This window comes from Anastrepha ludens, chromosome 6 (genome assembly GCF_028408465.1).
Source record: "Anastrepha ludens isolate Willacy chromosome 6, idAnaLude1.1, whole genome shotgun sequence".
Taxonomy (NCBI): domain Eukaryota; kingdom Metazoa; phylum Arthropoda; class Insecta; order Diptera; family Tephritidae; genus Anastrepha; species Anastrepha ludens.
Window position 1 is genome coordinate 43,019,610 of NC_071502.1, and position 24,669 is coordinate 43,044,278.

The window sequence follows — 24,669 nt, forward strand, 5'->3', positions numbered from 1 at the left end:
GGTTTCGAAGACACTGCTTTTTCGTTCTACTTTCGGTGTATTTTTGTCTCCTTATAATGAATTTCTATATAGTGAAGTTTTCTATATAATGAACAAATTTTACAGCTGGAAACTCAAGCGTCCTAAGTTTTTGTCTCCATATAGTGAATTTTTTCAAAAGTTTTCTGTTGCAAAAAATTACAGTTAGATGTGGACAAACTGTATTGAGGGGAATCCCAAAATTAAAACAGAAAAATCTGAGCTATTACAGTTTTATTCAGTGATTGAAATTAAAATGATGCATCGAAGCAGCATTTCGCTTGAAAAAAAGTTATTAATGATTAACAAAGTTAATGAAGGAAAGAAAAAAAAAAAGATATTGCCAATGAATTCGGAGTTCTTCCCAGCACTTTATCAAATATTTTAAAAAATAAGGAAGTGATTTTAAAAAATGCGGAGGATTTGGCAGTAAATACCAAACGCAAAAGACTTCGACCTTGTCATTTTGAGGATATTGACGAAGCATGCTGAAATGGTTACTCGTTGCACGTGGTAAGAATCTCCCTTTATCTGGACCAATATTGAAGCAAAAGGCCAAAGATTTTGCGGAAGCCCTAGGACACCACGAATTTGAGGCAAGTACAGGTTGGTTAGACAAGTTCAAAAGTCGGCATGGCGTTATTCAAAAGACATTATGTGGGGAAAGTGCTGACGCCAACATAGAAAACCGTGATGAATGGGTAACGAACGTCTTACCGAAATTACAACATTAACGACATTTTTAATGCCGACGAGACTGCTTTGTTTTTCAAATGCTTGCCAACTAAAACACTGGCATTCAAAAATGAAAAATGCTTTGGTGGGAAGCAAAGCAAGGAGAGAATAACTGTCCTGGTGGGAAGCAATATGACTGTATCAGAAAAGCTAAAATTGCTGGTAATCGGAAAGGCCAAAAATCCGAGGTGCTTCAAGGGAATAAAATCTTTAGGTGTCGATTATGAGTTTAACAAAAAAGCATGAATGACCAGTGAGATTTTTACGAAATGGATTGTAAAACTCGACAAAAAATTTTGTGATCAAAACAGAAAGGTGTTGTTTTTTGTTGATAACTGCACTGCCCATCCTACAGATGTAAGAGACAAGTTGAGAAACATTCATCTCGCTTATTTTCCTCCCAACATGACTTCGTTACTGCAACCAGTGGACCAAGGCATTAACTACAACATGAAACAACATTACAGAAAAAGAAATTTTAACGAATATATTGACTCAAGTGGATGAGGGAAATTCTGTTATGGCCATAGACTTGCTGCAAACAGTTCGAAATCTTAGCAATGTATGGAATGTCTATGTTAAACCAGAAACAATTGTCAACTGTTTTAAAAAGGCTGGATTTTCAAAAGATGCTATGCAGATTCCATTTGAGCATTGGGATGAAGAGGACCTTCTTTCAATATCGGATTTGGCTGCTTTACAGTCTTCATTTAAAAAAGTAGCAAATATCGAAGCATCGTTTGATGACTACGTAAATGTTAATAATGGTGTGCAGACTTCGGACAACCACCCGAAGAAGATATTCTCAACAGCATTTTTGAAAGTCGCGGAGTTCCAGCTGAACCTGGTAAGCATTTATCTTTTTATAGTCAAACAAAAATTTAATATGTAAATATTATTTCAGATAACGATGAACACGATTTGACCGTTGAAGAATTGGCAGAAACTGAGGAGGCATTACCTACGTTGATACAAGCTACTTCATCCATTAGCGTAATTAGAACCTTTGTGGAAATGAGGAGTGACGTGCCGATTAATGTTTTCAACTCTCTACATGATTTGGAAGCTTTTATTGAAAATGAAAAATGGAAGACTGTAATTCAAACCAAACTCACTGATTATTTTAAATAAATTTACATAAAAAATCAATGTTTCTTTATAATGAAGTTTCTATATAGTGAAGTGATTTTCAGGTCCCGTGCGAATTCACTATATGGAAGTTCGACTGTATTAATATAGTCGACTTCGCTCTAAGGGTCGTTTGCGAAATGTTCTCCGATTTGAAGAATTAGGTAAACGATTTTTGTGAAAACCCAACAAAGATGAACGCACGACACTATTATACCCGTTATAATTTTTTAAGAGAATCTACCTCGATAGAAGCGCCCATAATAGCCAACATGAAAAAATGTAAAACATATTTGAATTGCACGCAAGGAAACTAAATGATTGGGCTCCGACTCCATGTGTTCTCCCCTCACTTGTTTTGAGAGAAATATTACGAATTTTTCAATGAAATTCACAGGAGATGTTCATTTCGTGCTTATTTTGCTAAAACTAGCACCAACACTATTCTGTTAATAATAGTTTTTAAGTTATTTGTTGATAAAGTTTGTCTTTTACCTTCACCAAATTTTGATAGAATAAGTGCATTTATCACATTTATTTTAATAAATATTGAAACTATATTAACATACACACACGTTTTTAACTCTTTTTATTTATTTATACCACAAATTAACCATTTATATTGCATTTTTAAGTTGCTAACTCCAAATATGCCAGCTAAATTTACAATAACTGAAAAGCATGGCTGAATGGAGTGCTGCCAGAAGCAAAAAATAAAAAAAATAATAGAATGCGATTGAAAACGAAGCAACATAGGAACATAATTTCCACACACTCTTTTCTGTTAGAATAATGAAGGAATGGGGGTTTACAACCTCTAAGATGTATATATTGAGTTCATAAATACAATATCGCAGGCGAAAATTTGGAATTAAAAATCGCGCGATTTTTTATTCCAAATTTTCGCCTGCGGCGCTTTTTTTTCTTTTTTTTTAAATATATATATGTATATATATATATCATATATTCATAATATAGGGAAAATTTGGAATTAAAAATCGCGCGATTTTTTATTCCAAATTTTCGCCTGCGGCGCTTTTTTTTCTTTTTTTTTAAATACATATATGTATATATATATCATATATTCATAATATAGTGAAAATTTGGAATTAAAAATATATATATCATATATATATATCATATATATATATCATATATTCAAAATGCATACAATCAAACATACTTTACTGAAAATCAAGCATTAATATATATATGTATATAAATATATACATATATCCATAAATATACCTATATATATATATATATATATATGAGTAGACGTATATAATATAGAAATAATTTGTAAAATTTTGTATTTCTAGTCATTTATTATCTTCTAAAATTGTTTATTTATACGATGTCTGGCAGCACTTCGGCTGGTTGTAGTAACCAAAATAGGAGGATTCTTGGTCAATTTTACAATTTTTAAACTCAAATAACTTAAAAACTATAAACCTCCGGTAGGTTCTGTTTTCAGTTTTAAGATGGGGATACACCCCTCTACCCCCTCAACGCTGTGCTAGATGCGTCGCACGTGACTCGAAGCTTAGCGCCAGAAATCGGATGTGCTAAGAGGGTAGCTTGAGCGAGCTTCTCTTTCACCTCTTCGAAAGCCTTTTCGGACTCTGCTGTCCATGGAACTGGTCGCCGATCGTTTTTCTTAGAGTCTTTAAGAAGGTCGTTGAGTGGTGCTTGAATGGAGGCGGCTCTACTGATGTGTCTTCTATAGAAGTTAACGGCCCCTAAAAATCTCCTTAATTCTAAAATAGTTTTAGGCCTCGGAAAGTCTCGTAATGCTTGGACACGGTCCGGAAGTGGCGCGGAGCCGTTGGGCGTTATGCGGTAGCCTAGGAAATCAACGGTGGAAGCTCCGAAAACGCATTTATCGGCGTTTATGCAGAGTCCGTATTTGCTGAGTTGTTGGAAAACTAGACGAAGATGCTGCTCATGTTGTTGGGTGCTGTTTGATGCTATCAGTAGGTCATCGATGTAGGCGTAAACGAATTCGAGTCCAGACAGGGCTTCGTTGATGAAACGCTGGAACGATTGGGCGGCGTTACGAAGCCCGAACGGCATTGAGGTAAACTCAAATAGACCGAATGGGGTGATTACGGCAGTTTTGGGGATGTCCTCTTCTGCTACCGGTATGTGATGAAATGCGCGTCTGAGATCGATTTTAGTAAATATGTTTTTCCCTGCCAGGATCGAAGAGTAGTCCTGGAGCAGAGAAATTGGGTACCGGTCCGGGGTAGTTTGCTCGTTTAATCTGCGGTAGTCTCCACATGGTCTCCAATCTCCGTTCTTTTTCTTTGCCATGTGGAGGGGGCTGGCCCAAGGACTGTTCGATGGCCTCGCGTAACCCAAATCTACCATGAGTTGGAATTCTTCTTTTGCGATTTTGAGGCGTTCCGGACGTAGTTGGCGGACTCGTTGGAGGCATGGTGGGCCGGTGGTGGGTATGAAGTGCTTGACGGAGTGTTTGGTTGCCGTACGGTTTGACGGATTGCCCAACAATTCCGGAAACTCCTTCAGAATGTTGCTGAATCTGTTAGTTTGCGTGAGTGTGGTAATGTCGGTGATTGATGCTGTTGCATATGAGCCGACGCTACGGTTACCTGAGTTGCGGTCAATTAAACAGCCTTGTTTCAGATCCACTATAAGCCCGTATTCGTGTAGGAGGTCTGCGCCGATTATGGGGTACGGTACGTTGGCCATACAGAATACCCAGCGAATCGGTTGACGTAGTCCTATGTTAAGAGTGAGGGGCTTATCGCCATACGTGTCGATTTTGGTGCCGTTTGCTGCCTGTAGTCGAAGCGCTCTTGGTGATAGTTTGACTCCTTGCGGAGGTGGGGTGACAGAAATATCCGCGCCGGTATCGACGAGGAGTTTCATGCCTGTGTTGCGATCGTAAACGAAAAGTCGACGAGGTGTTGTATCGCCGCCGGTGCTCGTCGATACTAGTGGCGGCTGCTTGCGTTTCCCTTGCCTTCGACGAATGCGCAGGGTTTCGTGCATTTGTTAGCGCGTGCCCCGAACCTGCGGTGGTAGAAACATACAAGTGATGTGGAATAGGAAGCGTTTGGCAATGGATTGCTGGCTCCACTGCTGTTATTGTTACTGCGCTCAAGGATTAACTTCTCCAGTTGTTCAGCTAGTTTGTCGACTTGTTGTTGTAGCGCATTCGTACTGACATTTCGTGAGACTGGCATGAGATTTTGGTAATTTGCATTGCGTTGCACCTCCATTACTTGATTAGCGAGCTGGGAGAGTTGGACGTTATCTTCTTGGTCCCTTCCCACTAGTGCCATTTGGACTTGTGGCGGAAGTCGCTCTAACCAAATAACTCGAACGAATGCCGGGTCGAGTTTATCGCCTCCCAGACGATTTATTTCCGCGAGTAATTCGGATGGGCGTCGGTCGCCCAACTCTAAGCCAGATAACAGCATTTTGAATCGTCGACTCTGTGAGAGTGCAAAATGGTTCAATAGTGCGTTTTTCAGCGTGCTATACTTATCGTTTGTAGGCGGGTTGGTTATTAAATTTTCCACGACGATTAGAGCATCTTGATCCAATCGAGCGATGACGGTATAATATTTGGTTGCGTCGGATGTGATTCTGCGAAGCTGGAATTGCGCCTCTACTGCAGCGAACCATAGTTGTGCCTGCTGGCTCCAGAATGGGGGTAGCTCTGTGCGTTCGTACCGGTCTACATGTGTTCTGGGGACTTGGAAATCTGCCTCGGAATCTCCGTTGGATGCACCATCCTGTTCAATCGTGTCCTCAGTCTTGGACATCTTGTTGCGCTAAAATTCTTCGTAGGGGTCACCAATTATGTGGGGGACATGAATGTGCCACACATATATATTTATATTACTATTAACTGCTTTATTCAAATAAACGATTCAAACTTTACAAACTATAAATTTAGTGATAAAACTGCTTTGCGTGTTACTCGATTCAAGGTTCTGAAAGCTAATCATTTCAGTTACGAAAAATGATTATTCAAAAAGTTCTTGCTACAAAACTGCGAAGAAGAAAACAAAAGGAATTCGTGAGAACTCCTTTACGAATACTGGTGTTGCCACATTGGATTGTTCAGTTTGTTCCCACACTAGTACGTACAAACTATATATGTATATATATATATATATAAGCACTACAAGGAAAAAGGTTTAGCATCATCATTATTGATGATTTCAGTATGACTCAGCCAACGGAATGGCGGTTCAGAAATTTTCCGAAATCATATCAATTGTTGCGATTCTCATTTATCGCATATAAATATATGCATTATACCGAATCCGATGTGATTTTAAGATGACGCATCGATCCATACATATTTATGTATGTACGTAGCAGCTGAAGATGCTGCAAACCAAATGGAAACTGTGCAACCAGAGAATGTTAATGCAATGAGAAGGAGCAAATGTTAAACGAGCTTTTTTCGAGTTCTAATTTGTAGATTCATAATAAGGTCATTTCAAATTCAACTTTGCTCACGAGTGGCGAATTGCAGATATTTACCACGCGAGTGACGCGAGTGGAGGGTTTCTATATTTACTTACCACGCTAGGACAGAAATTCAGATTTTTTCTGCGTTTACCATACTACCAGCAGAGAATGTTAATGCAATGAGAAGGAGCAAATGTTAAACGAGCTTTTTTCGAGTTCTAATTTGTAGATTCATAATAAGGTCATTTCAAATTCAACTTTGCTCACGAGTGGCGAATTGCAGATATTTACCACGCGAGTGACGCGAGTGGAGGGTTTCTATATTTACTTACCACGCTAGGACAGAAATTCAGATTTTTTCTGCGTTTACCATACTACTGAGGAAGTTCATAAGATTTTTCGGCACACTACTAAGGAAATCGAAGCGAATAAATTTGCGATTAAGAAGGCCGTGCCGCAGTTAGTTTGTGGTGCAGAAGCTAAAGTCGGCGGAATTATTCGTTTTGTTTTTTGGCACGTATATAATTCAGGTTCAAGTCCTGAAGTCATATTTTTTTTCTTGCACATTTTTTTTTTTACAATTCAAACCAGGAAAGTTTGGTAAAATTTTTGAGTTTATTTTAATTAAAATTTCTTTAAAATACTGTTTTTTTTTGTATTTTATAAATGGAAATTTCTTTTCGGTATAAAATAGTTCATACTGGATATGACCTGACTTTTATATAAATCAATCAAAACAGAAAATATGTACATATATCTATAATCTATTTCATCAAATCCAAATTATATTGATGAGAAAATATCATTCTAATATCCGTCCAGAAAGCCAAACGCGCATACACACATGCATATTCATATAATTACGCATACAAACTTTCAACTAACGCAGAATATGTGCATATAAAACTGCGAATCGAATAAATGAGGGATTTAGAAAAGTTCATTAATAATTGTAGTTTAGCTCAATCGTGAAAGTCGTGTCGCGTATGCAGTAAATCGTCCCATATGTGACTCAGGTTCAAGTCCTGTACAAAGTTTTTTGTTCGATATTTTTATTTCATTTTTTATATTTGGTTTAATTAGAATTGATTTAAAATAGTGTATTCAGGTTTTTCTAATACCTGTTATTTAGAAATTTATTTTCTATATAACATTATTCATACTTCTTTTGAATTAATTTATATGTAAAACAGCCATAAAGGCAATCATATGAATATGCATTCCTATATTTAATCTCTTCAGTCAAATCTGAACTACTTACATACACATATTGATGAGAAAATATTCTAATATCCATCCAGGAAGCCTAACGCGCATACTCACATATGTGTATAAATATATGTACAAACTACCACCATTCTAACAAACCCAGAACACAAGCTTCTGCGCACACTTGACACATGGGATATGTATACCCTATGAGCAAAAAGAACCGGGAAGGTGATGTTGACTGCTTCCTTCGATTGCCAAGGCATAGTTCACCATGAGTACCTTCCATCGGGCCAGACAGTCAATAGAGAATACTATTTATCCGTTTTGAAACCTTAGAGAGATGCTGTGTGTTGCAAACCGCCGGAAATGTGAGCAAACAATTCTCAGATTTTGCATGATGATAACGCGCCATCGCACTGATCAAAGAGAATACAAATCGGCCTGCCGGGGGTGTTTGGAGGACTGGGTTAAACGTTGGCACATGTGTGTTGCTTCAGACGGGTCAAATTTTGAAGGAGATAATATAAATTTGCCTTAAATTTAACTCTGTTTTGTTTAATTTAAACATTCCCGGTACTTTCTGATCATAAGGTACATATATGCGGCTTTGCGGACAGCAATGTGTGATTCGCTGGAAGTCGCATTAACTCGCGACTGTCGCACAGTTAGAAGACATATATGTACATACATATAAGGGTGCATACATACATACGGCGCCGCGGCCACTCGACATGACAAAAATTTAAGATTTATCAAATATTGGCAAATAATTCCACGCGAAATATTCCAATATTGACTATTTTCGAATGGTCGCGAAAATTGGCATATGGCGGGTCGTTTTATGAATGAAATTGAAATATGAGCTCGAACTTATGAATGAACTTTTTGTTTTTGTTCTAAATTGTTCAGCGCCGTCGCTGATAGAATCATGGCCGCTGCGACTGCGTCTACGAATGTATTTTGTTTTTGTAGTCGCTAGGCTTAGACTTTAGCTTTGGGCGACATGCGCATGTGAGGTATGTATGTGTTTTGTTGTGTTCTAGAACATTTTAGAATGTGTGGTGGCAAAGCGGCCATCGCGTTGTGCTTGCTGTTGCTTTTGCGTCTATCAAAATATTGTGTTTTTGTAAGTACAATATTAGGAATATCGACTGGTGAAAGACAAAAGTACACGGAAGCAAGAAGGGAGCGCTGTGCTCGCGCATATGTACATATATGTATGCTTGAATGTATGAACGTGCATGGATGTTGTAACATATGAATACAATTATTTTGTAGGAAGTTTAGAAGGCAAGTAGGTATATATGTATGTATGTATATATGCTAGGACATAAAGTCGGTATATATGCATACATAGAGCAGAATTGTTTTTGCACTTGTTAGGAAGAAACTCGTTCACTAGTGCGCATGTGTATTTGATTTCTTGTAAGAATGTGATGTGGTATGACATGTGTACATACATAAGTCAAGGTTATTTGGGCATACTTGCATATGTGATATGATGTTCTTGCGCTTGCGCATTATTGTTTTTCATATACAAATGTACATACATACATATGTATGTAAATGCTGTCGAATACATAAACTATAAATTGACATACAATATAAAATAAGTGTTGATTTATCTTAAACCGTTCTTTTTTTCTGAATGCAAATACCTCCTATTGACATGTACATACATATTATGTACTTATGTATATTTCATATACCATCATTTATTTACATATAAAGTATACGTTCATTTATGTACATATGTGTGTAATGAAAAACTTCATGAATTACTTTCAGAACTTTATTAAAATTTATTCGCGTCGCGCGCATGCACAAAACCTTTTGTTCACAGGCGCAGAAATAAACGCTCTGCGTATTTATCCTCCCCACGTGACTCACCATCAATTCTCGGCACAAATTTTTTTTTTCGTTTTTAAATTTTTTTTTTTTTAATGTAATCGTAAAAAAATTTGTAATACATTTTATGAATCCGCTTATCATTTCAAAAGTAACAAAATGGTCAAAAAATAAGCAGTCGAAGAAATAAACGCACCGCCTATTTTTCCTCGCCACATGTTAGACTCGAGTTCAATTCCCGGCGCAAACTTTTTTTTATAAATTTTTATTTTTAAATCGTTTTTTTTTTAATGTAATTGAAAAAAAAAAAATATGTAATAAATTTTACGTATTCGCTTATTATTTCAAAAATACGAAAATAGTAAAAATTTAATTGGTTTAATGTCGAGGTGAGAAATGTGTTGTGTGTTGAGGTGAAAAATGTGTGGTGTTTCTAATTTTTGTGTGGGCAAAAGTCAGTGAGGTGTCTATAAACTCGGTGTGCTAAATGACCTTATTACAAATCTTTCAAATCTCAATTGTACTAAAAAAAGCTCACAGTAACATTTGCACCTTCTCATTGCATTAACATTCTCTGGTGCAACCACGTTAACTTAACATCGCATCAAATAACGTTGCTAACGAAAGTGCTTTATTAATATTGTGACTGCATAGCTTACTGTGTATTAAGTTACTGCATAACCACATAATTTAATATACATTTACGTAAGTATACGCAATATGCATTTATTTACAATGGAGACGCATGTTGACAAACACTCTCAATATGGGGAAGAAAACACAGGTAGGTAGTTTTTCTGCGATTTACTTTGTATCCGTTTTCGCAAAACCGGTAAAACCAGCTGCATAATATACAAAACAATATGCTTTTCATAGCTACATACATCTACTCACAAGCCCTCACATTAACTTCATCACTTTGTTACTTTTTAATTTTGCTACCTTAAATTTTTGTCGGATCAATGATTTCTTTCTGTCATGAACGATTGGCTTCACATTTTATACTCAATATGCAAAAACTTATGTATGTATAAAAAAACTCAGCATCTTTTTACGTATTTATATTCGCTGTTTAAGTTCTTTTGGCTTTTGTGTGTGCGGCATTATTGACTTCTTTCACTTACGACAGCACACAGATGCACCACATCTACTCATGTGTTCATTGACACTTGTTCTCTGCCAATAAGTAGCAAGCGCGTCTGAGTTATTTATTAAGTTGTTTTATTTCTTAAGGATTTCCATTCGTGCATTTCCTTTGCTTGGAAATTCAAAAGGAACTAAAAATAAATGGAAACTACGATATTGCATATATCACACTTGGAATAACATGACAGCCATTACAAAAAACCACTTTGACACGTTTCACTGCACTCCACGGATAATTGTATACTTCATTCTAAATACATACGTTCATGTGCTTTATCCCATAGAAAACAAATAAATCATTCATGAAACCGAAAACAGAATCCCAATTTTAGTAAACATCAGCGAACAATAAACGGTTATTCTGCCTATGTATGTAGATAGATATAATGTATTAGCATCGAAAGGGCATCCTTACGATTCGCGAAAATTGCGTCGCAATTTATGAATAAAGACAATTGGGAGGGAGAAATCAGCATCCATGCGCAGCGTTCGAATTGCCTCCCACCAAAATTCATCGAAACCACTTTGTTATGAATGGGCGTAGAGCAAACAACAAAGCATTGGCCCTTTAACAGCACTTGCGATGTATTTATTACATAAATAACACATATTTATTTAATTTTCTTTGATTCACAATTTTCCAATTATCTTACGAATTATACCTTAACGAACAACTCTTGCTGCCCTTTCCTTTCACTTGTATGAAATGTTTAAACGACGGTGCACGAAATAAACAGCGAGTCACAACACAGCAAAAATAATACAACCGATTCACACCACTCACGAAATTTAAATGCGCTTGTGATGCCAAATCATAACACATCTCCGCCGCACAAACAGAGCTGGCTGCACTGGTTGGGTAGAAAAACACAAACTAAGGCGAATCTATAGAAGGTGGTGGCACTGCAACTATAAACATGTATTTTGTGTGTACAATTTAGTACAATTTGAATGAAAAAATTTTAATCATAATGTCAAAACAAAAAAAAATCAAATAAAGCAACGGCAGAGAAACAGCATATTTTGACAATCACAAAACCAAATCGCAAGAAAACAAAACGAATCAGCTACTCTAGTAATAGCACCTTGTATGAATTCGTCGTAAATTTCAAATGGGTAATGGGCAGCATGGATTAGGTGAAATGGGCATTACTGCTGTTTGAAAACTTATTGAAATTAGAGTCTAGCAATGTTGTTTAATTGGTTTTCTTGTTTTGTATTTTTGTGCATGCAATAATGTACTTTTAACTAACCGAGTGTACTTTTTGAAAATTAAAACAATTCCCTTTAATTTTTAAAAGCGAATTCGTTAACAAAAAGAAATGAGGTAAATTACATTATAAATATATTTATTTAATGATTGAAAGTGATTAAGCGCCTCGAAAATATGCAAAACTACACGACATAAAAATCGTTATGCAAGTAAAATATGCATTTAAAATTATTGAACAGTAAAACAGGATAAATGCATAAATTTTATTTTTTGTTTAATGATGTAGAATTTTAGAACGCGGAATTTTTGAATGTGTAGAATTTGGTTGTTAGAACGCGCGGTGTAGAAATGGAGCGTTAAAATACAGGATGTATATTTTAGCATACTCATATTTTTCAGATGTGTAGATTTTACATTATTTATTTAGTACTTTACAGTTGGGATAATTACACGTGTCAGAAAATTGCGTAAGAGAGTTGCAAAGTGAGAAAAAAAAAACAATTAGTAACAATAAAAACGCAAAATTATCAAATACCGAGCGATGTAAAATATTGTTAAATTGTAAAAAAGCAGCCATAGTGCGGCATTTATTTTTTGTCGCACGTTTGATACCTAGAACGCAAGAGAGACATCAGAGATAGTTATGAAAAATTCCGTCGATAGTTCTTCGGAAAGTGAAGATGGAGAACCCAGTGAAGTTAATAACAATAACAAATACGTAAAAGCCAAAAGCCAAGTATTGTATTGTTATTGATATAGCGGATTTTGTATAAGGCAGCAGAAAATTTAGAAGAATAAAAGAATAGCAATGAAAGCGATAACGAAAATAGTGCATATCAATTTTAAAACATTCAAAAATATTGTAACGCCTTACAAATTTTAAAATAAAAGTAAAATAAAACAAGTAAATTTTCTTTTTTTTCCTGGTAAGGGGGAATGCCACTGTGAAAATTAAAACAGAAATCGATTTTTTTTTTTTGCATAAATTGTTAGTATAACTACTCAAGAAAATGTGGTAAAAATTTTAAAGCGAAATTCGCTTTATTCCCGATTCTATGTGCGCTTAAGTGAGCGCCTGTCGGAGCGGCCCCGTAGCGCTTACGATACGATGCTTTATTTTAAACGCGTTTTTCTCGAAAGGACTTTTTTTGATACGGTGGCAACGATTTCTCAAAGACTAATGCATTTTAATTTTCTTTTTTTCAAAATTTTTGTTATCGCATTGGCTATCGTTGTACGTAGCCAAAAAAAAAAAAAACGGCTACGTACAACGATAGCCACTATTGTGTAGATTGATCAAATTTTTGGTTCTTTGATTTCAGATGATTATTCATTGCTGTGTCGCTGCTACCAGATGACGTCATTTTTTTTTAACTCGTTACGTTTATTTACATAAATTTGTCAATTTTCAATATTTTTTAATAAAAATTTACATCAACATAGTCTAATACATATATAATAAATTGCCTTTTGCCCGATTCTCGAATAATCATTCCTACTTACAAAAAAAAATTCCCAAAAATCGACTATTTCTTGATCCCCCACAGTGGAGTTCCCCCTTAAATTTTATGATCTAATAGCATGCAAAATCATTTCCACGAATAACTTCGTTCGCGTGTTTGCAAAGACTGTATATTTTTTAATTTTAAATTTGTTCAATTTAAATTTAGTACTTCGATAGAAACAAAAAAATACAAAATAGATATCACTAATTTACTTCAATAGTATCCGAATGGATATGCAATATGTATTTCATTTAACAATAATAATAAATAATAAAAAAATAAAAACGTAAATTAACCCAAGCGAATAATTTATCGTTACCAAGTACGCTGCCAATTTAAGGCATTATCTCTAAAATTGAATTTTAATCGCAAATTGAAAGACTGCTTCACATATTTTTTTTAGTAACAAACATCCTGCTAATTAATAGTATTCTCAATAAATTAAAAAAATATCCACTGTGGTACAACAGAAAATCTCTTTTATGTGCATATGGTTTTCGTGTAAATTAATTGCAACAACATCTGTTACGCTGTTAGCACATTTTTGAAAAACATAAATTAACGTTAGCATAAAAGTATGCATCCGGACATCTTCGAGCCGTATTTGAATATGTAGTTTAATGAATGTGTACATATTTCTCTTTTAATATTGTAATTTGCCTTCACTATAGCGAAAGCTATACATATTACATTGAGCAAAAATATATTGTACATGCCTGGCCCGTATTCATTGGGAAGTTAAAACAATTAAAAGTATGTTTCATACTAATTAATTACATTTTAACACAAACACAGATTTTCAATTTTAAAATGAGGAGAATGTGATTACAAAATGTCTGTGTTGCTTTTTGCTTCTCCGTTTCTAAATGTAAGTAAAAATCAACTGACACCGGCTACTGAATCAAATTACTCATATTTCGTTATACTGCGGAGTAAATTATTCCTTTTGATATGGTTAGCTGTGATCTCTCTCATTCTAGATAGAAACTACATTTTAGAAACTGATTTTAAGATAGATTTGGGCTTTAGCTAAAATATGTTTCAGCATTCGACTATGACTATGGGCCAATAAGTTTAAGCTTCTTAAATGATATTGACTGAACGTCCACCCCAGCAAACGCACTTAGCAGCCAAACTTCGATAGTATAGTACATGTAGAAGATGAAATCCAAAATAAACAAGACTGAGCTAAAAATAGAAACTACAGGAGTTTATTTATTCAACATAGACCCCTCTGGACTCGAAACATCTGAAAGCTTTTCGATAGAGTGTTTCAGGTCATTGACCGGAATGCCCTTCAGGATGTCAAGACAAACCCGTTGGGTGGCCTCTAGGGACGCAAAACGTTATCCTTTCATGGCCAAATGCAATTTTACGAATAGGTAGAAGTCACAGGGAGCCATATCAGTTCGCCTGATGTGACGGTGAATGATTGATGATTAAAATGCGATTTCTAGTCAAAAAATCAGTCGTAAGTGTGGATCGATGAGATGGGGCATTTTCATGCAATAAGCGCCAGGTTCCTCCTTCGCGGTATTCAGGGCGAATTCGCCGAATGCGATGCAACAAACGCTTCAAAACGCCAAGATAGAAAATTGTATTAACTGTTTGGCCCATTGGCACGGACTCCTTGTGGACAATTCCCTTGGAATCGTAAAAACAAATGAACATCGGCTCGATTTTTGACTTCTCCAAACGCGATCTTTGGGTGATGGTTCGTCTGGGGCTTCCCATTCGGCACTTTCACGTTTAGTTTGAGGTTAATGTTGGAAACACCATGTTTCATCACCAGTTACTATGCTGTAAATGAAGTTCTCGTATTTTCTCGCCTCTTTAATGAGGTCTTTAGAATGTTGAATTCTGAGCAGCTCAGTTAACTTGTGCGGAATGAAACGTGCACAGAGCTTTCGTAAAAACTCGATAAATCGATGTTTTTGCGTATATTAAACTCCGATTCTATGAATTTAAACGATGATTCCGGTTCATTTTTGATAAATTTACAAACAATTCCATGGAGTTTTTGGTGATTACTGATTTTGGGCGGGCCGTATGTTCATTGTCATTTATGTCTTCACAACCATCTCTGAAACGTGTAAACCCCTCATGAACTCTGACACGAGATAGACAATCATCGCCATAAACTTTTTTCACCAATTCAAATGTCTCGGTAAACATTTTACCGATTTTAAAACAAAATTGTATATTAGAGCTCTTTGTTCGAAACTCATTTTTGTACCGATGACACAAGCATACAGACATTTTAGACGCAATAACTTCGCTTCAACTGAATCGAATGTCACCAAGCTTTCACTGGAAGTCAGCTAGAGATGTAACTTCCAAAGCGCTAACTTATTAAAAAGATGGCGCCATCAAAAACATTTTTATAACGCCAGTCTTGTTTATTTTGGCCTTCACCTTGTATGGTATGCTAAAATACTTATTGTGCGGGACACGCATGGCTAGTGCAGACACCCGGTCGGTTCCATTCAACAGTGTTCCCAAAACAATACCCATGAATTGTAAGCACTCTTGTTATTGGTCATAAATATAATGTTATAATTTCCGCTTCCGCGAAAATGTATCGGTTTTATTTAAGTGTTTTGTTAAAACAGGATTTTCTACAGGAACAAGATTTCAAAAAATTAATTCCACCAACACGTTACTTAATCAGTAATGTCTTAAACTTAAGTTTGTGTCAGTTATACAATTAGCAACAACATATAAAGTTACTTATTAACGACTTTGTAGACGTAACTCTTCGTTTTGTCGGCCATTGTAATTTTAGTAGTTCGCTCTCCTTCTTGTGTTGCGTACTTGGTTGGCTAAGCAACAAGCGAAGATGAAAGCAACCAACTAGAAATAAAATAAGAAAATATAGTTCACATAGTTAAGATATCAGTAAACAAACCCCTACCTCAATAGCAGCAACGCCGAGTCCAGCATAACGCACTATATCAATGCTTTTATCCCAGAAGTTAGTGAATGCTGCACTGCAACCAGGCTTCTTCAGCGCATCTAAAACACCGCAAGATACAGCACTCGAACCACAGCACGAATTCGGAATCGACTCCAAATTGAAAGTGTAATCGGTTGAGCCATTTAAGCCACAGCAATTAAACTACATACGTGAAAATTAAAACATAAATAAATGCTCGACATAAATACGTAACGTTCTCAAATCTTACGGTTAATTGTAGAGCGTCCATTACTTTCGGATCAGTTTTGTGTTGATTCCAAATCGTAGACACAACTTGATTCATATAATTGAGGAGCTTAATACGTTGTGTCCAGACCAGCACTATTAAAGCTATTTGCGCCAGGAAAAGTACGAGCATGAAGACGGAATACTGTGAATAGAAACGAACAAGTATATACATATATAAGTAAAATCATGCATGTAAAAACATTTTGATTCCAAAATTACCGTCATTGTGCAACATGTATTTTCGCGTATTGCTCCACAACAGCCTAAGAATGAGATAATAAATATCACACTTCCCAAAACAAGTATGGCAATGGGAATGCTGTTGGCCTCCATTGTTTGCGCCACGCTACCCACTTGCTGGATGTGCGATACTAATATGGAACCGAAGACAATTAGCAATATGCCACATACCTGTTAATAATAAAAATGTAATTGAAGAAGTCAGAATTATTAACGTGAATACAATCCTTAAATTTATAAAAGAATACTCTTTCGCTTTGCCACCAATAGGTTGCATTTGAAGAAGGATGATCTCATTATAGCGATAATCAAAGCATTGAACAAAATTAAAAATAATGTTATTGTAAATTAAATTTAAAAAGTGATATCTTTGTCTACCTTGGGGCCAGTATTAACAACAGAAATGACACCAACCTGAAGATCAAACGGAGAATAACTCTTGCCACAGGTGTTATTTTGAGCTCAGTAGGCAACTGAGAAATAGAGCTCTCTCGCGAAGGACCAAACTGGCAAATCGCTCATCATTCCCATCCTAATATATGGCGCAGAAGCATGGACGAGGTCAATAGCGGATGAAAAAGTTTTGGGAGTCTTCGAGAAAAAAATTCTACGTAAGATCTTTGGCCCTCTGCGCGTTAGTGAGGAGTACGGCGTATGGTAGAACAGCGAGTTGTATGAGTTATATAGGGGCATGGACATGGTTAAGCGTGTAAAAATACAACGGCTACACTGGCTTGGCCATATCACCCGTATGAAAGAAGAAGCTCCCGCAAGGCGAATTTACGACACGGTACCCCAAAAAGAAGGCGTGGTAGAGGAAGACCACATCTCCGTTGGAAAGACCAAGTACAGCAGGACCTGTATTCACTCGAGATTTCCAACTGGCACCAACGAAGACAGGACAGAAACAGCTAGCGAAACCGACACACGGTTGCAACGCCACATAAGTAAGTAAGTTATTTTAAATATACACGTGCATATGTAACATATGGGCTGAAAAGTCCCGGGTCTAACAATGAAAACACGTTTTTTGTTTGTTCAAAATTAACTTCATTCATCAATGTAATTTCCATCAAGAACAACGCAATCATTCTAGCGCCGCTCTAACATTTCAATACCACTTTTGTAGAGCGAGTTGTCTTTTGCTCAAAATAAGCCTTGATTTCAGCGGCAACCTCTTCATTCGAGCGAAATGTCTTACCTGAGAGCATTATTTTTAGGTCTGTGAAACGGTCAGTTGTCGCTGTGAGCCAAATCTGGCGAATACGGTGGATGTGGGAGCGATTCGAAGTTCAATTTATGTAGTTTTGCCATTGTTTTGATTAACTTGAGGCACGGTGCCCTGTCTTAATGAAGCTAAACAGTGAGCACACGCGGCATTCACTTTGAACAGAGCTTTCTCATAGACAAATGCTCATGCAATATAAAGCCAACACGTTTTTTTTTTTTTTTGATATCTTTACGATGTCAGCTAACCCACGCAGCTTCACTTTTCGATCATTCAAAACGATTTTGTGAAGTTGTGTTACCACCTCATTTGGGCGCTGTTTGCGTTGTGCATCATTGGCGTCTCTACGACCACGTTTTATTGTTCTTTCTGATGGAGTGGAGTCCCCATAATACTTTTCAAACTATTGCTTCGCTTGAGCGGTATTTTTTCCCATCAAAAGCAGTGTAAAATTAAAACAGGAAATTCTTTTTGATCCACTGTTTTGAAAATAACAAAAGTAACGTCACTCTCAGCACAATAACTCTCGAACTAATGAATAGAGTAGCATGAAATTTCAGCTGTGTTTTTAAGGTTATAATAACTGACAAAGGGGTAAATGCAATCAAACTAGTGCCATCTTTGTGTTACTACTTTTCAGCCCATGTGTTTTTTTGCATTGCGGCCACCGGAACCTGGGCTCGTGCGTGTTTATCTTACAAGAGGGCCCGGGTTCGAATCTGTGGTATAGAATGATAGAAAAAGGTTTTTTCTAGTGGTTGTCACCCCTCGGTAGTCAATGTCAAATCTGAACAAAAAATAAAATAAAAACCATCTGCCATCTAGAGGTGTTTGGAGGCGGCATCAAACTGTAGGTCGTAAATCGTATATTTTTTTAAAAACTCCTAATTAATAAAAACTGGGCCAAATTTAAGCACGAGTATTTAACTATAATGACGTCATAAACGTATACGTATCCATAATTTGAACATTTTTCACTGATAAATTCGCGGTATTATAAATGACTGAATACTTTTATTAGATACATGGGGCTACTACAGCACAATTAATACACAACGTACTAGAAAGGAAGTGTTTAAGTGTTATCAACAATTTTATCAGTTTGCTGAAAAAAAAATTAATTTTTGTGTTGCTTGAGCAAAGTATTTTCATAAATTTAATAAAAAAGTTTCGGATTGCTTAGCGCCTATTTGTCATGCCAAAATTAACATGTTAGTAAACAGAGATCTCACATAGATCAGAACTTTTACTTAGTGTTAAGTAGAGATTGTTTGAAAACGTAAGTTTTAGATTATACTGCACACCATAAAATAGCTGAGAGTGCTAGACACGAGGTTTTAACCGCTTTTGGACAGCCCATCGGGCGTTCAATCCCTTATTATTTTTTAAAATTAGTCTCTCCTAAATCTGCATTACCGTGTGCAAGGTGAATTAAATTGGACTGAATAGGAATGAAAATGTTGCAGAAGAAGATCGGACTAAAATAAAATAGCTCTCACCACTTCGGCCATTATTGTTATCTCTATGAAGGAGAAGTTCCCAACTCCTACCATTGTGATCTCATATTACGTGTGGCACCTTTTCAGCTTAGCCTGAGAAACAATCTAGTCCGAGCTGCCGATCGATGTAGTTAAATAAATTACAGGGTCCAGCACTCGAAGTGTAACCAACTTCAGACCGCTCGCGCAGCTGATGCACGGGTATCAACTGTCTGTTAGTTGTCGAATTGACAGTCCAGAGTATTGTTTACAAGTGCGCAGAAGCATTTTGCGGAGAGTAAACACGAAAAAAGAAATCAGTAATGGAATTCAAACGTAAGAGTGAGATTGCTTTGTATTTAGTTTGAAAATCAAAACGAGCGATTGTTCGTCAGCCCGATCACTTTGAAGTAAATAAAGTCTTTGTTTATCGCACCATTACTCGTTACAATGACACTGGTAGCAACGCGAAACGTCATGGAGGTGGTCATCAAAAGACTGCAACGTCACGTGAAATGGTTGAAAAAGTGAGGAAGCGACTTGAGCAAAATCCCCTAGAGAGTGGCAATCGAATGGCTAAAGAACTGAAAATATCTCATCGTAGCATTTGCCGCATACTGAAAGCGGTCAATGTTCGAACATTGTGTTTTCTGACGAGAAAATTTTTCAAATTGAGCAATTCGTAAACTCTTAAAACGAGAGGGATTATTTGATTTTAAGTCATCGCTACAAGGTAGCACCCGCCACAGGCAATGGTTTGGGTCCCTGTAACCGCAGATGAGCGCTCTCCAATCGTTTTCATCGAGCCTGGCGTCAAGGTAAATGCGGAATATTATCGTGAAAGTATTCTGGAGGTTGCTTTGAAGCCGAGGGCAGACAAATATTTCGGTGGCAGACCATGGACGTTTGAACAGGACTCGGCACCATCTCGAAAGCTCGAGTGAACCAAGAATGGCTAAAAACAACGTTCCGAACTTCATAACGTCCACACAATGGCGCTCAAATTCACCAAACGCGAATCCGATGAATTATTCTCTTTGAGCCATTTTGGAGAGCAAGGTCCGAACTAAAAGGCTCACCAGTCTCGAGACGCTGAAAAAAGCCATTGTCCGCGAGTGAGCCAAAATACCTGCAAGTAACATTCGAGCAGCTTGCGATTCGTTTCTGGACCATCTCAAGGCCATAGTCAAGGCAAAAGGTAGTCATATCGAGCAAAATTAAATTGATTTTTAATGTTGTATTATTTTCACAAATTTTTTACTTTGAATTGAATAAAAGTAATTTTCCAAGCTAAATTTATGGTCTTTTCAATTGGTTATACTTCGAGTGCCAGCCTTGTATACTGTTGCTTTTAGTCACAGTGTCGATTCCTTTTCATCCTATCATCAATGGCGAACGAAAACCTCTTTGAAGTGGGTTAGCATTCAACATCCTTGAGATGTCGACAAATTCTATTTCGCTCTCAAAATCTGATAATTCAAGAAATTGAAGTTCCATGTATTTACAACAGAGCTGACTCGCTGAATGAATCATGCACACCAACAAGACCGCAATAAAAACTACATCAACCACCCTGTATATGCAGTTGAAAAATCATCATATTTACATATACTTAGTACGAAGTATCACTTTAGTTTTTTGCAAAAACAAAAAAAGAAAATGCCCTCAAAACCAACAAAAATAGATTCAATTAATATTTATGTAAATTTGTCACCATTTATGATAAGAGTGAATCGCCTTACCGCCGATAGAACAAGTAAGATTTATTTTTATACAGATAAGAGTTTATGTTTTTCTAATTTGTTTGCTCAAGACACATGTTTGCAGCTTTATATGTATGTAGGTATAGAACTGCAAATGTTATTTATCTGTTTTAGGATAATGGCTGCGATAAAATGACACAAGTATATAGTAAGTGATAGAGCAAAAGCTTTTTAAACTTCAACCAAATTTTATACAAATAGAGCACCGTGATTCATTGTAAAATAATTCGCATAAAAAGTATGAAAGCACACCCCTGCAATTATTTAATGTTCCGCTAAGCAATAATAGGTGCCGAAAAATTTTTCTTTATCAGAGGTTTTTAATTTCATTTCCTTTTGTATGTTTTCACTTTAACATTTAAGGTATTTAACACTACACTTTTCTATTTTCTTTTTAATACTTACTACAAAAAGTATGTTGAATATGAAAAGCACATACTTCACTAATACTCCGCCGCAATCCATTTTTTTGAATAAGTTAGTGAATTTTTTTTACCCTTCTTTACTCTGGTGTGTGTGTGCTGTTTTTTTTGTTTTTGCTTTTGTTACGAATTTTCTCCTTCGGTTTTTCTATGTGCGCTTTCCAGCAGACTTCATACGCATTACTGCCATTTGAATTCTAATCATTTTTTTATATAGTATTGTAGTAACTGCCGCACGACTATTCCAGGCCAGCAAATCTTATCTCAATAAGCCAATTAAACCTATTTCCAGTCAGAAGGTTGTTATATCCAAAAATGTGGCATAGTTTTAGGAAATAAAAGCAGGTTAGTTACGAATTTGTTTGAATATAATTTTTTCATTGAAAAATGAAAGAGAGAGAACGTCAGAAACATAGAATCTACAGCATATTTTTGCATTAAGCTTCGCGCACAACATTCACCATACTAGAAATCAAATGATTCAAACAGATATTTAATTGATCTATTCGGGGCAATTCTCGAGTCAAAGAATTCTTTAAAACTTTTTCACTGGCAAAGCTTTTCAATCAAACCCAAATCAAGCTTTGATCGTTGAGAAATTCTCAAAACACAAAACATCAGACAATTCACCAGAATAGTACAGCCGAATAAGTGGTTGTTTTATTTTTTTCGATGATGCCACAAAGCTCAAATGGCTGTGCCCCGACTTTTTAGGGTTTCGCTAAACTTTGAGAATGGCATCGGGCGAAGTTGGAATTACTCACATTCAAAGAGCACATAAGCAGAAGAATGTGCCCGTTCCGTTAAGGGGTTACATGGGTTTCGTCGGGTAAAAAAAGGCCTATTTTCAATATTTTTTTTTTTCTATGTAAAAAATTATCTATTTAATTCAAATTTTTTTCTGTCTTATAGATACATATTTAAAGAACAATTTCTGAAATTTTCAAAAAAAAAATTAAAACTCCTCCATTGTGACGTCATTTCCGGTGACCCCTCGACAAAAAGGTGCGGCCGCGTTGTCAGTATAACTCCTGACAGGATCATCGAAAATGAAAAAACAAAAATAAGTGTTTTAGTTAAGACCTTAAACTCGTGCTTGAACAAAGGAAAGAAAAAAGGAAAAAAAATTGGAGTTTTGGCAGACATTTTTGCAAAAAAATTAAAATTTCGGTCAAATTTGCTTGACATTTTGTTTTTTTTTTTTAAATAGTTGCAATTGAAAAAGAACAAAATCCTTCGTTCAAGCACGAGTAAATTGTATTTCGAACAACTGTGTAAAATTTCATCATGATCGGTTGGGTAGTTTTCGAGAACATTTGACAACCAACTTTGAAAACACGGTTCCGAGAAAAACGCGTTTAAAGTTTTGAGTAACAATAAAAGTGGCTTGGAGCGCACACATTCCAAAGGCTGTATCTCCGAATTTATTATTCGGATCGACTTGAAAATTTAGGATAATATTTCTGAGATATTGTAGAAATTAATAAGCCAAAAAAAAAAAAAATAAATCGATTTTTTGAACCAACGAAAGCCATGTAACCCCTTAACAAAACTCGCCTAGGAACTAGTTATAATCAGCATAATTTCCGGTCAGTGTTTGGGTTGTGAATTTCCAGTGTGGCCACCAGTTGTAGTTGTAGAGAAATGGATGTTTCTTTTAAATCGTAAGCAACAACGTCTCATAACGTATTAAAAGCACTTTTGTAGACTTGGTAGTTGGGCATGAACTTATTATACTTTTTTCTTGAAATAATGGCACTAACAGCGAACACCGACACCAATTCAGGCACGTCTTGAATGATCGTCTCTCATTTTCTAATAAAATAAACACAAATGTGGTTCACGCACTAATTCTTTTTCAACAATTTCTTATTCGGTTTAGTTAACATGGCGGCTGTCAGTTGTATAGTTAATTTTAACCTTGAGTTGAAAAATTAACAAATAATGCGTTTCTTATTTCATGTCATTTTCATACTCAGCGTCACTCGGATTCCAGCACCTGCCTGAAGGTAACTCGCATAAATCACGGTGAAATCAAATCAGATGATCAGCTGTTTGGTACCTGATTGTCAAAGTGAGAGTATTTGTAGTTTCTTTCGCTTTTCTTTCTATAGCTAAAATTTGGCAATAGCCCTCCAAATATCACCTTGTGTCGCATGGTTTTTCATGAATGGTTCGATTTCAAAAGTGAGTCTGAGTATAATAGATCGAAAAACTTTCCATATATTAAAATTAATTTTTTTTATCAGTTTGTCAATTTGAAAACTCTTTCGAGAACAAAAAAAGTAAAATATTTTAAAATTTTGAATAATTTTATTTTCTGGTTTAAAATGGTTTAAACTGTTTATGGTGGATCCTTATCTCCTGGGCGATGCTAACATCTCGGTCAAGTTCGATTATTTCTGTGACGGGCCTGCCTGTGTGAGGTGCATCTTTAACATTAAAAATAACTGAATAACGGAATCGACGCAACCAAAATTGCTGCTATAAATTAGCTGTTACAGTATCGGCACCATAAACACCATTCACAATTTTAGCAGCCTGGCTAGCATTTTCGCCTTTATCAATGAAAAACTGTAAAATGTACCGAATTTTCTCTTTGCGGACTTCCATTGTTAACACCCTGTGACTCAAAACTGAATGGAACAAACAGCAAAATAATTTTTTAGTGGGAAATGTCACCTTGACAACGAGCATTTACTTTAAATTGTTTGATAGACCGTAGGACCGTACTTCTTCGAAAATGATCATGCTTCTTCGAAATTGTGACCCAAATTAGATGGCATGGGTTTTAACAAAATGAGGTTTCAGCAGAACGAAATCGCCGCACGGTATATGAAACAATGTCTATTGCGAACGAAGCTCCCAGGACGCAATATCTCCCGAAAGAACGATATCAAATGGCCGCCGAAATTTTGCGATTTGACACGATTGGCTTTCTTTCTCTGGGCCTACGCCAGAAGTATACCAATAGACCTGAGGTTGTAGCTCATGGCTTCTAGAGCTGAAAAAAATAAATTATGACAGTTATAAATTATATACAGCCCGAACTATGCCAAAAGGTTAAGGAGCA

At 36.2% G+C, this 24,669-nt stretch overlaps 2 protein-coding genes across 3 annotated transcripts in view; both read right to left on the reverse strand.

Moving 5' to 3' along the window:
• The window catches only part of LOC128868420 (23 kDa integral membrane protein), a 63,144-nt gene extending 51,798 nt beyond the window's left edge, over positions 1–11,346 (reverse strand). Inside the window, exon 1 of one of the 2 annotated variants that reach the window (XM_054110495.1) lies at positions 11,205–11,346. The gene's annotated coding sequence lies outside the window, so the exon portion shown is untranslated. Of the gene's footprint in view, positions 1–2,376; positions 2,568–11,204 lie in introns of those variants that run through there. The other variant, XM_054110496.1, reaches the window with a different exon arrangement.
• A 4,462-nt stretch (positions 11,347–15,808) lies between these two features.
• Positions 15,809–21,786, reverse strand: LOC128866368 (23 kDa integral membrane protein-like). The gene is made up of 5 exons (XM_054107039.1): positions 21,580–21,786; positions 16,685–16,876; positions 16,446–16,607; positions 16,175–16,378; positions 15,809–16,113 (listed from the first exon to the last, which is right to left on the reverse strand). Exons 1-5 carry the CDS (start codon positions 21,637–21,639, stop codon positions 16,042–16,044), a joined length of 690 nt encoding a protein of 229 aa, XP_053963014.1. The 5' UTR covers positions 21,640–21,786; the 3' UTR covers positions 15,809–16,041.
• Between the last annotated feature and the right edge of the window lie 2,883 nt (positions 21,787–24,669).

What these genes read in the sequence shown, in the direction of transcription:
- LOC128866368 (XM_054107039.1), bottom strand. Translation starts at nt 21,639, where the DNA reads ATGGATTGCGGCGGAGTATTAGTGAAGTATGTGCTTTTCATATTCAAC. An exon ending in ATACATGTTGCACAATGACG is followed by an intron (nt 16,608 to 16,684) that starts GTAATTTTGGAA and finishes TTCTATTCACAG; the next exon opens with TATTCCGTCTTCATGCTCGT. An exon ending in TCGGCGTTGCTGCTATTGAG is followed by an intron (nt 16,114 to 16,174) that starts GTAGGGGTTTGT and finishes TTTTATTTCTAG; the next exon opens with TTGGTTGCTTTCATCTTCGC.